The sequence below is a fragment of the Nomascus leucogenys genome, chromosome 6 (assembly GCF_006542625.1).
Source record: "Nomascus leucogenys isolate Asia chromosome 6, Asia_NLE_v1, whole genome shotgun sequence".
Lineage (NCBI taxonomy): Eukaryota > Metazoa > Chordata > Mammalia > Primates > Hylobatidae > Nomascus > Nomascus leucogenys.
This window is the reverse complement of record NC_044386.1, coordinates 78033282-78045511: the sequence shown is the minus strand read 5'-3', so window position 1 is coordinate 78045511 and position 12230 is coordinate 78033282. Positions and strand designations below refer to the sequence as shown.

At 39.5% G+C, this 12230-nt stretch overlaps 1 protein-coding gene across 2 annotated transcripts in view; it reads right to left on the bottom strand.

Moving 5' to 3' along the window:
- Window positions 1–4292: 4292 nt before the first annotated feature.
- MINDY2 (MINDY lysine 48 deubiquitinase 2) overlaps window positions 4293–12230 on the bottom strand; it is a 94259-nt gene continuing 86321 nt past the window's right edge. Inside the window, exon 9 of one of the 2 annotated variants that reach the window (XM_003267038.4) lies at window positions 4293–11708. In XM_003267038.4, coding sequence (XP_003267086.2) covers window positions 11580–11708 — 129 coding nt within the window. In that variant the 3' untranslated portion in view covers window positions 4293–11579. The remainder of the gene's footprint in view (window positions 11709–12230) is intronic. The other variant, XM_012507432.2, reaches the window with a different exon arrangement.

Below are 12230 nucleotides of genomic sequence, written 5' to 3'. Positions count from 1 at the left end.
AGATTAGGCGGATCACCTGAGGTCAGGAGTTCGAGACCAGCCTGGCCAACATGGTGAAACCCCATTTCTACTAAAAATACAAAAAATTAGCTGGGCAAGGTGGCGGGCGCCTGTAATCCCAGCTACTCAGGCGGCTGAGGCAGGAGAATCACTTGAATCTGGGAGGCGGAGGTTGCAGTGAGTCGAGATAGCACCATTGCACTCCAGCCTGGGCAACAAGAGCGAAACTCTGTCTCAAAAAAAAAAAAAAAAAAAGAGAATCCAAACCTGCACAGACAGAGGCCTGGCTTTTGCCCTCCGCCCCTGGGAAGTCATCTCTGAGGACTGCCTGGGGGCCTCAGGCCAGCCCAACAGCAAGATGGATTTGGGGTGGAGTTTGGGCCAGGTGGTATTCTTGAGCTTCGAGGGCTGGAGACTGGAGGCTGAAGTCAGCCACACAGATCGGGGAAGAGTCCCCAGTAAGAAACCGGGACACCAAGATCTGAGGAGCGTCCCTGGCTGGCAACACTCCCTGCGTGCCAGAAGGAGTGAGGGGAGAGGACAGCTGATAACTAGTCTCCATGGAGCCTTCCGGGCCCTCTTCACGGCTGCTTCCAGCGCGTCCTTCTCTGTGATAAGCCCGTGACTGTGAACATGGCTGTGAGTCCTTCTAGAGAACTCGCAAGTATGCCAAGGTCTTGGGGGCCCTACTGACTTGCAGCTGGTGTTGGATGGAGCCCCACATGGACTGTCCCTCCTTGCTGAGCCATGGCCTCCCCACCGTGGGTCATACTGGTTTTCGGGGGCTAAGCGGCGGTCTTCCCTCGGCTTCCTCCTGGCTTCCCCGCTCCCCTGCCTCCTCCCCTGCCCCGTCGCAGCCCCGTCAGGCTCACCCAGAACTCTTCCAGCAGGGCCACCGCCTCCTCCCCGCTTTGCGGCTGCCGGCTGCAAACCCAGGCCTGCGTGTCGGCTGGCAGCGCGCTCGGAAACTGCTCCAGCACCAGCAGCTCCAGCACCTGCTCCTTGGTGTGCACCTCGGGCCGCAGCCTGTCCCGGCACAGGGCGCGGAGCAGCTCCAGCGCCTCGTGCGGACCCGGCGCGTCGCACAGGTAGAAGCGGCGGAAGCGGCGCCACGAGAATCCCAGCGCCAGGCCGTCGGCCTCCTGCTTCAGCGGCACCGCCAGCTCCATGGGGCCTCCTGGACGGCAGCGCCTGCCCCGCGTGGCCCAGGGGGCAAAGAGGTCTCTGTGAGGGGCGGCGCTCACTCGGGCGGTGGGGAAAGGGTGTCTGTCTCGTGGGATCCCACGGAGTCAAGTCCCGGCTCTGCCCCTCGTTGGACCCCTTCCGCGGCTTCTGTACCTGAGTCCTGCAGCTCCTCCCGCAGCCTGTCCTACAGCACAAAGGCTCTGGAGCAAATTCCATCTCTGCCTCCCACCAGCTCTGTGTCCTTGGACAAGGTACAAGGCACCTTTTGTAATACACTGTTTCTCCATGTCCTTGGCTCACTCAGGCAAGGCCTCCCAAGCCCCTTTACCTCCCCGCACATGTGCACAAAGCTCACCGGGACTCCTCTTACACATTTTTGATTATTTGTTGCTGGTACATAGAAATACAATTTTTGTGTATTGATCCTCCTATCCAGTGGCTTTGCAGAATTTACTTATTAATTCTAGTAGCTTTACCTTAGATAACTTAGGGTTTTCCATGTATACGATCATGTCTTCTGGGAATAAAGGCAGCATTTATATCTTCCTTACCAATTTCAATGCCTTTTCTCCCCCTTGCCTTGCTGCATTGGCTGGTATCTCCAATAGAGTGTCGAAAAGAAGTGCCGAGGGCAGACATTCTTGCACAGTTCCCAATTTTAGAAAGAAAGCATTCGGACTTTCACCATCATTACGTGTGGTGTCAAGCTTGAGTTTGTCACTTATATCCTTTATGAGGCTGAGGAAATTCCCTTCTATTCCTAAAATGCTCAGAGTTTTTATTACAAATGGGTATTAAATTCTGTCAAGGGCCGGGCGCAGTGGCTCACGCCTGTAATCTCAGCACTTTGAGAGGCCTAGGTGGGCGAATGACGAGGTCGGGAGTTTGAGACCAGCCTGGCCAACATAGTGAAGCCCCGTCTCTACTAAAAAAAAAAAAAAAAAAAAAAAAAAAAAAAAAAAAAAAAAAAAAGCCGGGCGTGGTGGCACTCGCCTGTACTCCCAGCTACTTGGGAGGCTGAGGCAGGAGAATCTCTTGAACCCGGGAGGTGGAGGTTGTGGTGAGCAGATATTGCACCATTGCACTTCAGCCTGGGCAACAGAGTGCGACTCGATCTAAAAAACAAAAACAAAACAATTCTGTCAAATGCTTTTTCTATATCTGTTGAGATGATATGATCATATTGACAGGGGAAGTTTTCCTCTTCATCCTGTTAATATGGTGAATTACATTGACTGATATTAAAATATTAAACCAATCTTGTAAGTCAGGGAAAATTGACACTTGGTTATGGTTTTATATATATATATATCTTACTGGATTTGATTTGTTAAAATTAAAAACTTTTCTTTTTCAAAACCACTTTATTGGCCTGGTGCAGTGGTCACATCTGTAATCACAGGACTTTGGGAGGCTGAGGAGGGCTGATCACTGGAGGCTGAGTTGGAGACCAACATGGACAACATGACGAAACTCTGTCTCCACTAAAAATACAAAAATTAGCCAGGGGTGATGGTGCATGCCTGTAGTCCCAGCTACTAAGGAGGCTGAGGTGGAAGTCACTTGAGCCCAGGAGGTCAAAGCTGCAGTGAGCTAAGATCGCACCACTGTACTCCAGCCTGGGAGACAGAGCAAGACCTTATCTCAAAACAAACAAACAAAAAACAAAACAACAACAACAAAAAAGCCAGTGCGGTGGCTCACGTCTGTAATCCCAACACTTTGGGAGGCCGAGGGGGGGTGGATCACCTGAGGTCAGGAGTTCGAGACCAGCCTGGCCAACATGGTGAAACCCTGTCTATACTGAAAATACGGAATTAGCCAGGTGTGGTGGCACCTGCATGTAGTCCCAGGTACTCGGGAGGCTGAGACAGGAGAATCACTTGAACCCAGGAGGTGGAGATTGCAGTGAGCTGAGATTTCACCACTGCACTCCAGCCTGGGCAAGACAGAGCAAGACTCTGTCTCAAAAACAAACACACACACACACACACACACACACACAAACAAAAAACAAATTATTTTATTGAGACAGAATTCACATGCCATACAATTCAATTCACCCACTTAAAGTGTACAATTATTTTAGTATATCCTCAGATACACGCAACTATCACCACGATGAATTTTAGAACATTTTCATCACCTCATGAAGAAATCCTGTACTTTTTTTTTTTTTTTTTTTTTGAGACAGAGTTTGGCTCTTGTTGGCCGGGCTGGAGGTCTGGGATTACAGGCGTGAGCCACCACCGCACCTGGCCAGAAATCCCATACTCTTTAGCTGTCACTGTTGACCCTCTCTCCCAGAGGCATAAACATCCACTAATCTACCTTATCTTCAGAGTTTACTGTAGAGATTTTATTAAATGAAATAATATAAAATGTTATTTTGCGACTGGCTTTTTTCCCTTAGCATGATGTTTTCAAGGGTCATCTGTGTTGTGGTATACAGCAGTACTTCATTTCTTTCTCGATTTGAATAATGTTCCATTGTATGATCTACCACATAGTGTTCATCCATTCATCAGCTGATGGGCATTTAGGCTGTTTTCTTTTATCTGTTGTGAATAATGCCATTATGAACATTCCTGTACAAGTTTTTGTGTGTACATGTGTTATTACTTTGGGGGTATATATCTGGGAATGAATTGCTGGGTCATATGGCAACTCTATTTAATCAATGAGAGAACTGCCAGATTGTTTTCCAAAGTGACTGCACCAATTTATATTCCCATCAGTCATATATGAGGGTCTGATTTTTGTTTTCTCACCAACACTTACCTTTTTTTTTGACACAGGGTCTCACTCTGTTGCCCAGGCTGGACTGCAGTGACATGATCGCCTTTCTGGGCTCAGGTGATCCTCCCACCTCAGCTTCCTGAGTAGCTGGGCCTTCAGGCACATGCTACCACACCCAGCTAATTTTTTTTAACATGGTTTAGAGTTAACTGTCTACTTCCTGGGAGTGGGGAAATTTTCTCTTTATCAAAAGTTGGCCCAAATATTCTAAGACTTATAGGTAAATGTGAATCAATATGTCAATTCCCCATCTCCCCGCTCATCTTTCTTAATTTTGTAGCTTAATGACATGAACATACAGAGCAAACTTTGGTCTAAATATCAAAGTTTATTGAAATAAAATATAATCTATAATAAAAAATACTACAGGTGTTATTCACTGGTTACAGTTTTAAGTATATTAACAAAAACAGCCAACATTTTAATCCAACAATGACACTATCTTTGTGGTACAATAACAAACATGAAAGTAAATGTTGAATAATACTGAATAATTCTGTCAGAAATATTTTATACTTTACCATCTATGTATGCCTTTTTAGGAATATCCTCCCAAAGTGAAACTTTTGAAACTGAAGACATTGTTTCTAAGAATTAAGTAGTTTTAAAATAATTAGTATTTAAAACAAATTTATTTCACAGAAATTAAGTTCAACCCTAAGCTGGGTAGATGGTTTTAGGTATCTTTACACAAAAATGTATTTCAATGCTCTTTCCTATGAATCTCTAGGGTTGCTATTATTCCTCAGTTGAAATTAAAGCTGGTCATAAAGCAAAACAGATGAATTATTTCAGAAGTAAAAAGGGTATTAAGATAGAAAATGAAAGGAGGAGGAAAAAATAGGCACTCATATGCAATCTATATATTAAAACGCTTGGAGAACTCAGTAGCCAATCTTGGCCTGGCACAAAGAGATCTTTGATATGTCACAGCAAATTGACCCAATTAGTCCAACAATAAAGTGGAGAAAGAAAACTTGTTTCTCTTCCTTGCTATATTTCAAGATAATTTTCTCTGTAATCATTATACCATTCCACTTGCTACTCCTCAAAATATGTGCCTCAATCCAATTATCCTGCACAATTCAAGGAAAAGATTCACATGCACTAGCTTTAGGAAATGACTTTCAGGGTACCTCTGAAGTTTCACAAGCAAACATGATTCCTTTTGCTGACTGTTTTGTAGCAGTCACACACCAATCTCCTGTTATATTGTCCGACTTGTAATGTGTGAATCTGTAAGAAGTTGTCATTTATTAAGCAAGATAGTCTTTTAACAAAAACCTCTGAGGGCTTTTCAAAACCTCATCTTTAAAAATCTGTAAAACAAAGATACCCTATGTACCCTGAAAAAAATGCTTATTTCACATATGTGAAAAACAATAATAAAAATTCTGACAAAATTGAGAGACATACAAGACAGGTCTTCGAGGATTAAATACTGTTAGTCTTAAAACACGTTGCAATTATGTTCACAATGTGAGGTTCATTAAAAATTTTTAAAAAACACATTGCGTTAGAACTGCTTTGTAAGGTATTTCAGTTACAAGGCCTATTTTGACAGATCACTGATTTAAGAACTTAAATGGGAATTTCAGTTTCTTGACTTTTTTTTTGATAGAGTCTCGCTCAGTCGCCCAGGCTGGAGTGCAGGGGCAATCTCGGCTCACTGCAACCTCTGCCTTCCGGGTTCAATTCTTGTGCCTCAACCTCCCCAGTGGCTGGGATTACAGGCATGTGCCACCACACCCGGCTAATTTTTTTTTGTATTTTTAGTAGAGACAGGGTTTCACCATGTTGGCCAGGCTGGTCTCGAACTCCTGACTTCAGGTGATCCACCCACCTCAGCCTCCCAAAGTGCTGGGATTACAGGCACGAGCCACCGCACTGGGCCAGTTTCTTGACTTTTTATTTTCAGCTATAAAACAATTATGAGAGCCAAAGGAGCCAGGATCACCTTCCAAAACATTTTGTTTTGTACTTAATTTATGAGGCATTCTTTCTTCTCAAAGCAGGATATTACAGTGCATATAAAAACTGGATATTAAAGTTAATGGTGACAAATTATTAAGTGGTTTGAAGAAATCCTTAGAATATCAGATAAAGTAGAGAGACTTAATGGCAGAATAAGAAGTCTACTGGGGTTCAAAGCTTAGGTTTTGTATTTCTGCCATGGTATCTCAACACTTTCTCTGGGATAGTACTATGCCCTCAAAAATACCTGTGTTAGGCAGACAAGTCTAAATCTCCTTTCTCAGGACAATAGGACAAAACTGAACTTGAGGCAATAGTTGAAGAATTTTACCCTGTTTTTCAAGTTTAATTTTTTTGAGATCAGAAAAGTAAAATTAGAAACTAGAATCCTTCATGTAAAAAAATATATGCATATCACAATTTATTAAACTCTAACATCTAAGAGCAGAAACACCAGGATTAATAAGAACATGCACGAACTAAAATTTAGATAGATATTCAGAATAAGTTAAATTTGCCAGAGTCCTGCATTTGGCCTCTCCCATGCCATTATCTCTATTTTGCAATTTGTTTTGTGCAGGAAGCCTCTGATTTTAATATTTAAAGTGTCACCTGAGAAGAGTAACCTCAATTCTTCATGTTTTCTCAACAGTCTTAGAGGTGTTGGACATCATTAATAAAAGATACTAAATTATCAGAGAACTTAAGAACTCTAAGATTCTGATGAGTTCCTTTACCATTTTCAGTCACTTTCTAAAAGGGATTTAACTTCACATTATCAAATAACATTTTACACTAAAAACACAATTTATATAGCCCTCAAATATTACTTGAGAGATCTAAATGAATTCCACCAATGCAAACAAAGTTTATATACTGTATTAGTAATTTGATACCACTGTATTCCATGGAGAAAAAGGCAAAGAGAATCTAAATATTTAGATCTGTGAAAGATAGTAGAAAAAAATAGATTTTTAAATGCTTCTGATCCTCCCAAAATACTCTTGATTTTGACTCTGTAGTCTATAGAACACAAAAGCAACTGTAAAATGCATTTGGGAAGAGATGATGCCATACTCAAAGAAAATTCTACAAATTTTGACAGCATTAAAAAAACTGACTTAAGATACATTTTGTTATTGAGAAAAAAGTGTGCACATTCAACAACATAGGATGTGTAATATTTGTGATAATTTAAGTCATACTTTGTGCTTATACTATGTCCTTTATTCAGGAGTGCAAAGCACTTAATCAAAAAGAGCATCCTTCACATATTTAAAGAGTACACTGAGGCACAGAAAGTTTGCCCAAGGCAAGACAGAAAGTCGGGTTTATAGACACAAAATGATCTAGAATTCTTCATGTCCAATTCCTTAAAATTGTAGACTATTTGTAATGCCTCCATCTTATCAAACATTAGTAATTTTACTATTACAAGTTTATGCATAAGTACTGTGTGACAGGTAATGCCCATAAGGTTTTTATCATGTTTTAAGGTAACTTGTGCATGGAATAGGAAAAGTTAACCAAATGTAATCAATTCGCTTTTGCTTTTTAACAAAACTTAAATAAATGAGCTATTTGAGGACAGTTCTGGAAACTCTTGCCTTGATTTTTCTCCAGCAAGATTTTAGGTATGTAGTTCACATGCCAACATTAATATATGAACAATTATTTTCTTATTTATTGGCCTCTAGTTCTCTTTCCTCTCATGATCTGTCTCTTAGTGAACTGACTTTCTGATTCATTGAAAGCAAAATGCTAAGGTTTTGTGCAAGTGCAAAATGGTTAATCTTGGGTTCAGTCAACTAGTCTGTGATACTGACTTGCTTAGTTAAGCCAAGATCAAGAAGTATGAGAAAGAACTTGAAATATGAGAAAGAATTTGAAACAGAATATGGGATAAGTAGTCAATATTAGAAATGTGAGACAATAAAAACAAGATACATTCCAAAGCCTAATCCTAAATTTAAATCTATGCTTCATTCAACTCTGAACCTGACCTTGAAACATGGAAGAAGTTACTTTACCCAAGCACACTGGACCAGTGTAAAACCAATGCCAATTTTAGCTGCTTTATACTGCTTAATGTGTATATGTACACATGTATTCTTAAAATGGTGATTCTTAAATTGAAGGGAAGTTCTGAATTCTTTTGAGAATCTAACAGAGGTCATGAAAACTTGCTTCAGAAACACACATACATAAAGTACTTTTAAGTGTTGATCATGTACTATAAATCACAGCATTGTGGATGCAATGGGATTAGACATGAAGAAAAATTTTATATTTTTAATAAAGACTGGTTACTAACCTTAAGGAATATACTTAGACTCTGAAAGTAAAAGGAAAGTGCAATGACCATATTTGTTCATTCATCTGCCTATTTTCAAATCTAATGATGATTTGGTTGATGCAAATATGTCCCTAATCTAGGCTATAAATGATAAAAACAAAAATGTTTAAGTTCTAACTTTTGTTAGCAGTATACATCTAATAATTTTCAAGTATTACAAAATACTTGGAAGGAAAGACTTTAATATACCACTTTCAAAATCCTATGTACCCAAACCAGCAATGAAATGGCTGGATATACAACATGTTACCTTGGGCAAAATTTAACAAAATAAAGACACAATAGCTCTAAATTTTTTTTTTTTTTTTTTTTTTTTCTGAGATGGAGTCTCGCTCTGTTGCCCAGGCTGGCATGCAGTGGTGCAATCTCAGCTCACTGCAATCAATGCCTCCTGGGTTCAAGCGATTCTCCTGCCTCAGCCTCCCAAGTAGCTGGGATGACAGGTGCCCGCCACCATGCCTGGCTAATTTTTGTATTTTTAGTAGAGACGGGGTTTTGCCGTGTTGGCCAGGCTGGTCTCGAACTCCTGATCTCAGGTGATCCACCTGCCTCAGCCTCCCAAAGTGCTGGGATTACAGGCATGATCTAAATTCTTTATACCCTTCAAGGACAGGAAACCAGTATCTCTAAAAAGTTTGTTTGTTTTAATACAATTGAACATTTCATTTTTCCCCCCACAGTAATCAAAGCAAACATTTTATCATTATTATTCTTGGTGTATCAAAGTAAATTCCAGGAATGTAAGAAAGTCTGACTTGGAAATATTACATAGAAAAAGGCTGAATTAACACATTACATTTTTTAGTTTCTCCTTGTAAGTATACATTGACATCTACTTATCTGATAGCAGCACTGCTGGTTTTGAGTGAGTTTTGTTTTGTTTTGTTTCCTTCGAGAGGGAATGCAGTATGGCAGTATTTTCTTTGGAACAAATTAAGAAAATAGTAACAAATAACAGAAGAAATACTTCTACACATATATTTTCCATGGGCAATAAATAGATAAGTATATAATTATGAAAAAATATGCCTCAACTATGCTTTTTAAAATTTCTCAAGGTTTACTGGCTTGTTTTTCTTATTAAAATATAATGCATGATCACTACTATCTGTCCTGGGAAAAACAAACCCTGAGGTTTGAGTTACCTCCTTCAGCCAATAGAGTGATAGCAAGAGTCAACTTGGATTGAGGTCAACCTGTTTGAGCCAATAGAGAGTTCTGTAGTATATCTGGTAATTTTACTAATGTATACATATCCTAGGTTATAATCAAGATGCTCATTAAATATTTTCTATCAGAGTTTTATATCCCAAACAGGTTCTTTGATGATTTACCATGCTACCATAGGAAATTTGAAGAAATAACAAATTGTGTAACAGAAATAGACATGCAATATAAAGGACATAAAAGATACAGCTTGACCCTGGATTTTTCCCTTAGAATAATTCCTTCCATAAATAAGACTCTATTTTTACATATAGATTCATCCTATAACTGGTCTTGTATCATAAAGTTAATGATGTAGTTGAAAAAATCCAGACCACACATTTTTGTGGTCTTTTGTCACCCTAGACCACACACAAAAAAACATTCTCCAAGTGGATGCTCAGGTCAGATTATGATGCCCTTAAATAAATGTACTGAAGCTTAGAATGTAAAGCACACAACTATTTGCAGCAGCAACAGTCTTTCAAAATAACTAAAACAAACTTTTAAATATAAGGCATATAAAACAGACTATTAAGGATAGTTTTCCAAACTATATATAGAAACACAGGAAAATATGTGTGGCCACATAATAAAGTTAAATAAATATTATTTCTGAGTTCTATAAACACTATAAGAGGTTATAGTTTTATTTGGTTCCCATAAGTTAAAAACTCTGATTGCTTTTACATAAATTCCTCCAAATTCTTAGCTACTCTGAGACTTTTTTTTTTTTTTTTTGAGACGGAGTCTCCCTCTGTCGCCCAGGCTAGAGTGCAGCAGTGTGATCTTGGCTCACCGCAACCTCCGCCTGCTGGGTTCAAGCAATTCTTCTGCCTCAGCCTCCTGAATAGCTGGGACTACAGGCGCGCACCACCATGCCCGGCTGATTTTTTGTATTTTTATTAGAGATGGGGTTTCACCATGCTGGCCAGGCTGGTCTCGAACTCCTGGCCTCAGATGATCCGCCCACCTTGGCCTCCCAAAGTGTTGGGATTACAGGCATGAGCCACTGCGCCTGGCCCTCTCAGATTTTTATTAATGTCTTTTTACAAGACACAGAGATTATCTTTAACTTCCTTTCAGAAATGTGCTTTTTCATTGGCTTTAATAAGTACATTTAATTTTCTAGCAATGAACATGACTTAAAATTTAAGGTTCAAGGTAGTTCTAGAAAAAGGTAGACACTGAACTATCTGCTTTTCTACATCCCCATATTTACAAAGCCTAGCATCCACTGTGCTTTCCTCCATACACTCAATCACATTATCAATAAATAGTAACTGTGGTCCAGGTTACCTATGATAAAGACTCCAAAATTCCTCAAAATTTTACAACACTACAAAGTCATTAATATCTGATATTGATAGGTTTTAAGTATTAGTGTTATGTAACTTTTTGCTATTGGAAAAGAAATACAAATCTTTATTTTTGCTATCTAAATTAAATCTAAGCTCCAAGATCAATTCTCAAGATAATACCTAAAATGTACATTCCTAAATAAAGGTAAAGCTGTTTAAGGGCTGAACTAGTCCAATATACAATTAAGGGTTATTTATTCCTATTATTTTGTTTTTGTTTTTTTGAATCCCTATGTTAAACCCGTGGTTTCTCATGGATTAGATCATAATTTAACATTATAAAATTTCAGAAACTATTGTGCTAATAATTAGATTTCAGGAAGGAATCAGACTAAATCAATTACCTCCATTCATTGTTAGAACAGAAGATATAATAGCTTACTAACTGATATGAGTTATGAATGTCACTATGACACAAAATTTGCTGTGATTTGCTTATCTGCCTACAAGTGCAGTATTATTCATGAATGACAACACACAGCATTTCCAACTTGTAACATGAAACTCCAGCTCATAAACAGTGTATTGTGTGACTTGAAAAAGTCTGATTGTAACTAAGTAACAACCTTTCCCCTGAAAAAACGAACAAAATCCATTGGGAAATCAGGCACAGACGGTATTGATCGGTTTTTCTTCCTTTCCTCCTGTGGTTTTGTTTCTCATGACATATAGGTGGTTCCAACAGAAGCCAACACTTGTTACAAAATAACACAGCTATTTTTTTCCTTTTCTTTTTCTTTATCTTTTTCTCGCGGTTCCTTCCGTTTACGTTCACTATTCCCAGATTGTCTTCCACTTGATGGAGAGGCTTGTGCTGGCTGGCCCTGCTTTAAGAAAAATACACAGCAAGAAATTACTCCAACTATTCTAAGGGACTTACTCATGGTTATCTAGAAAGAAAAACTGTAACAGTGGAAGGAATCACTGATAGAAAAAGAGGCTAGCTATTGGTATACAGATTTGTTATATTACATGGTATCTGAGCAATTGCCTCTACCATTCTGGATATAATTACTGTATTCATTACTCTAAATAAATAAAATTTCTTTTCTTTTTCTTTTTTTTTTTTTTTTTTTTTTTTGAGACAGAGTCTTGCACCGTCGCCCAGGCTGGAGTGCAATGGCGCAATCTTATCTCACTGCAACCTTCGCCTCCTGGGTTCAAGAAATTCTCCTGCCTCAGCCTCCCAAGTAGCTGGGATTACAGGCACCTGCCACCACGCCTGGCTAACTTTCTGTATTTTTAGTAGAGATGGGGTTTCACTATGTTGGCCAGGCTGGTCTCGAACTCCTGATTTTGTGATCCGCCCGCCTTGGCCTCCCAAAGTCGGTATTTCAAACAGTAAATAA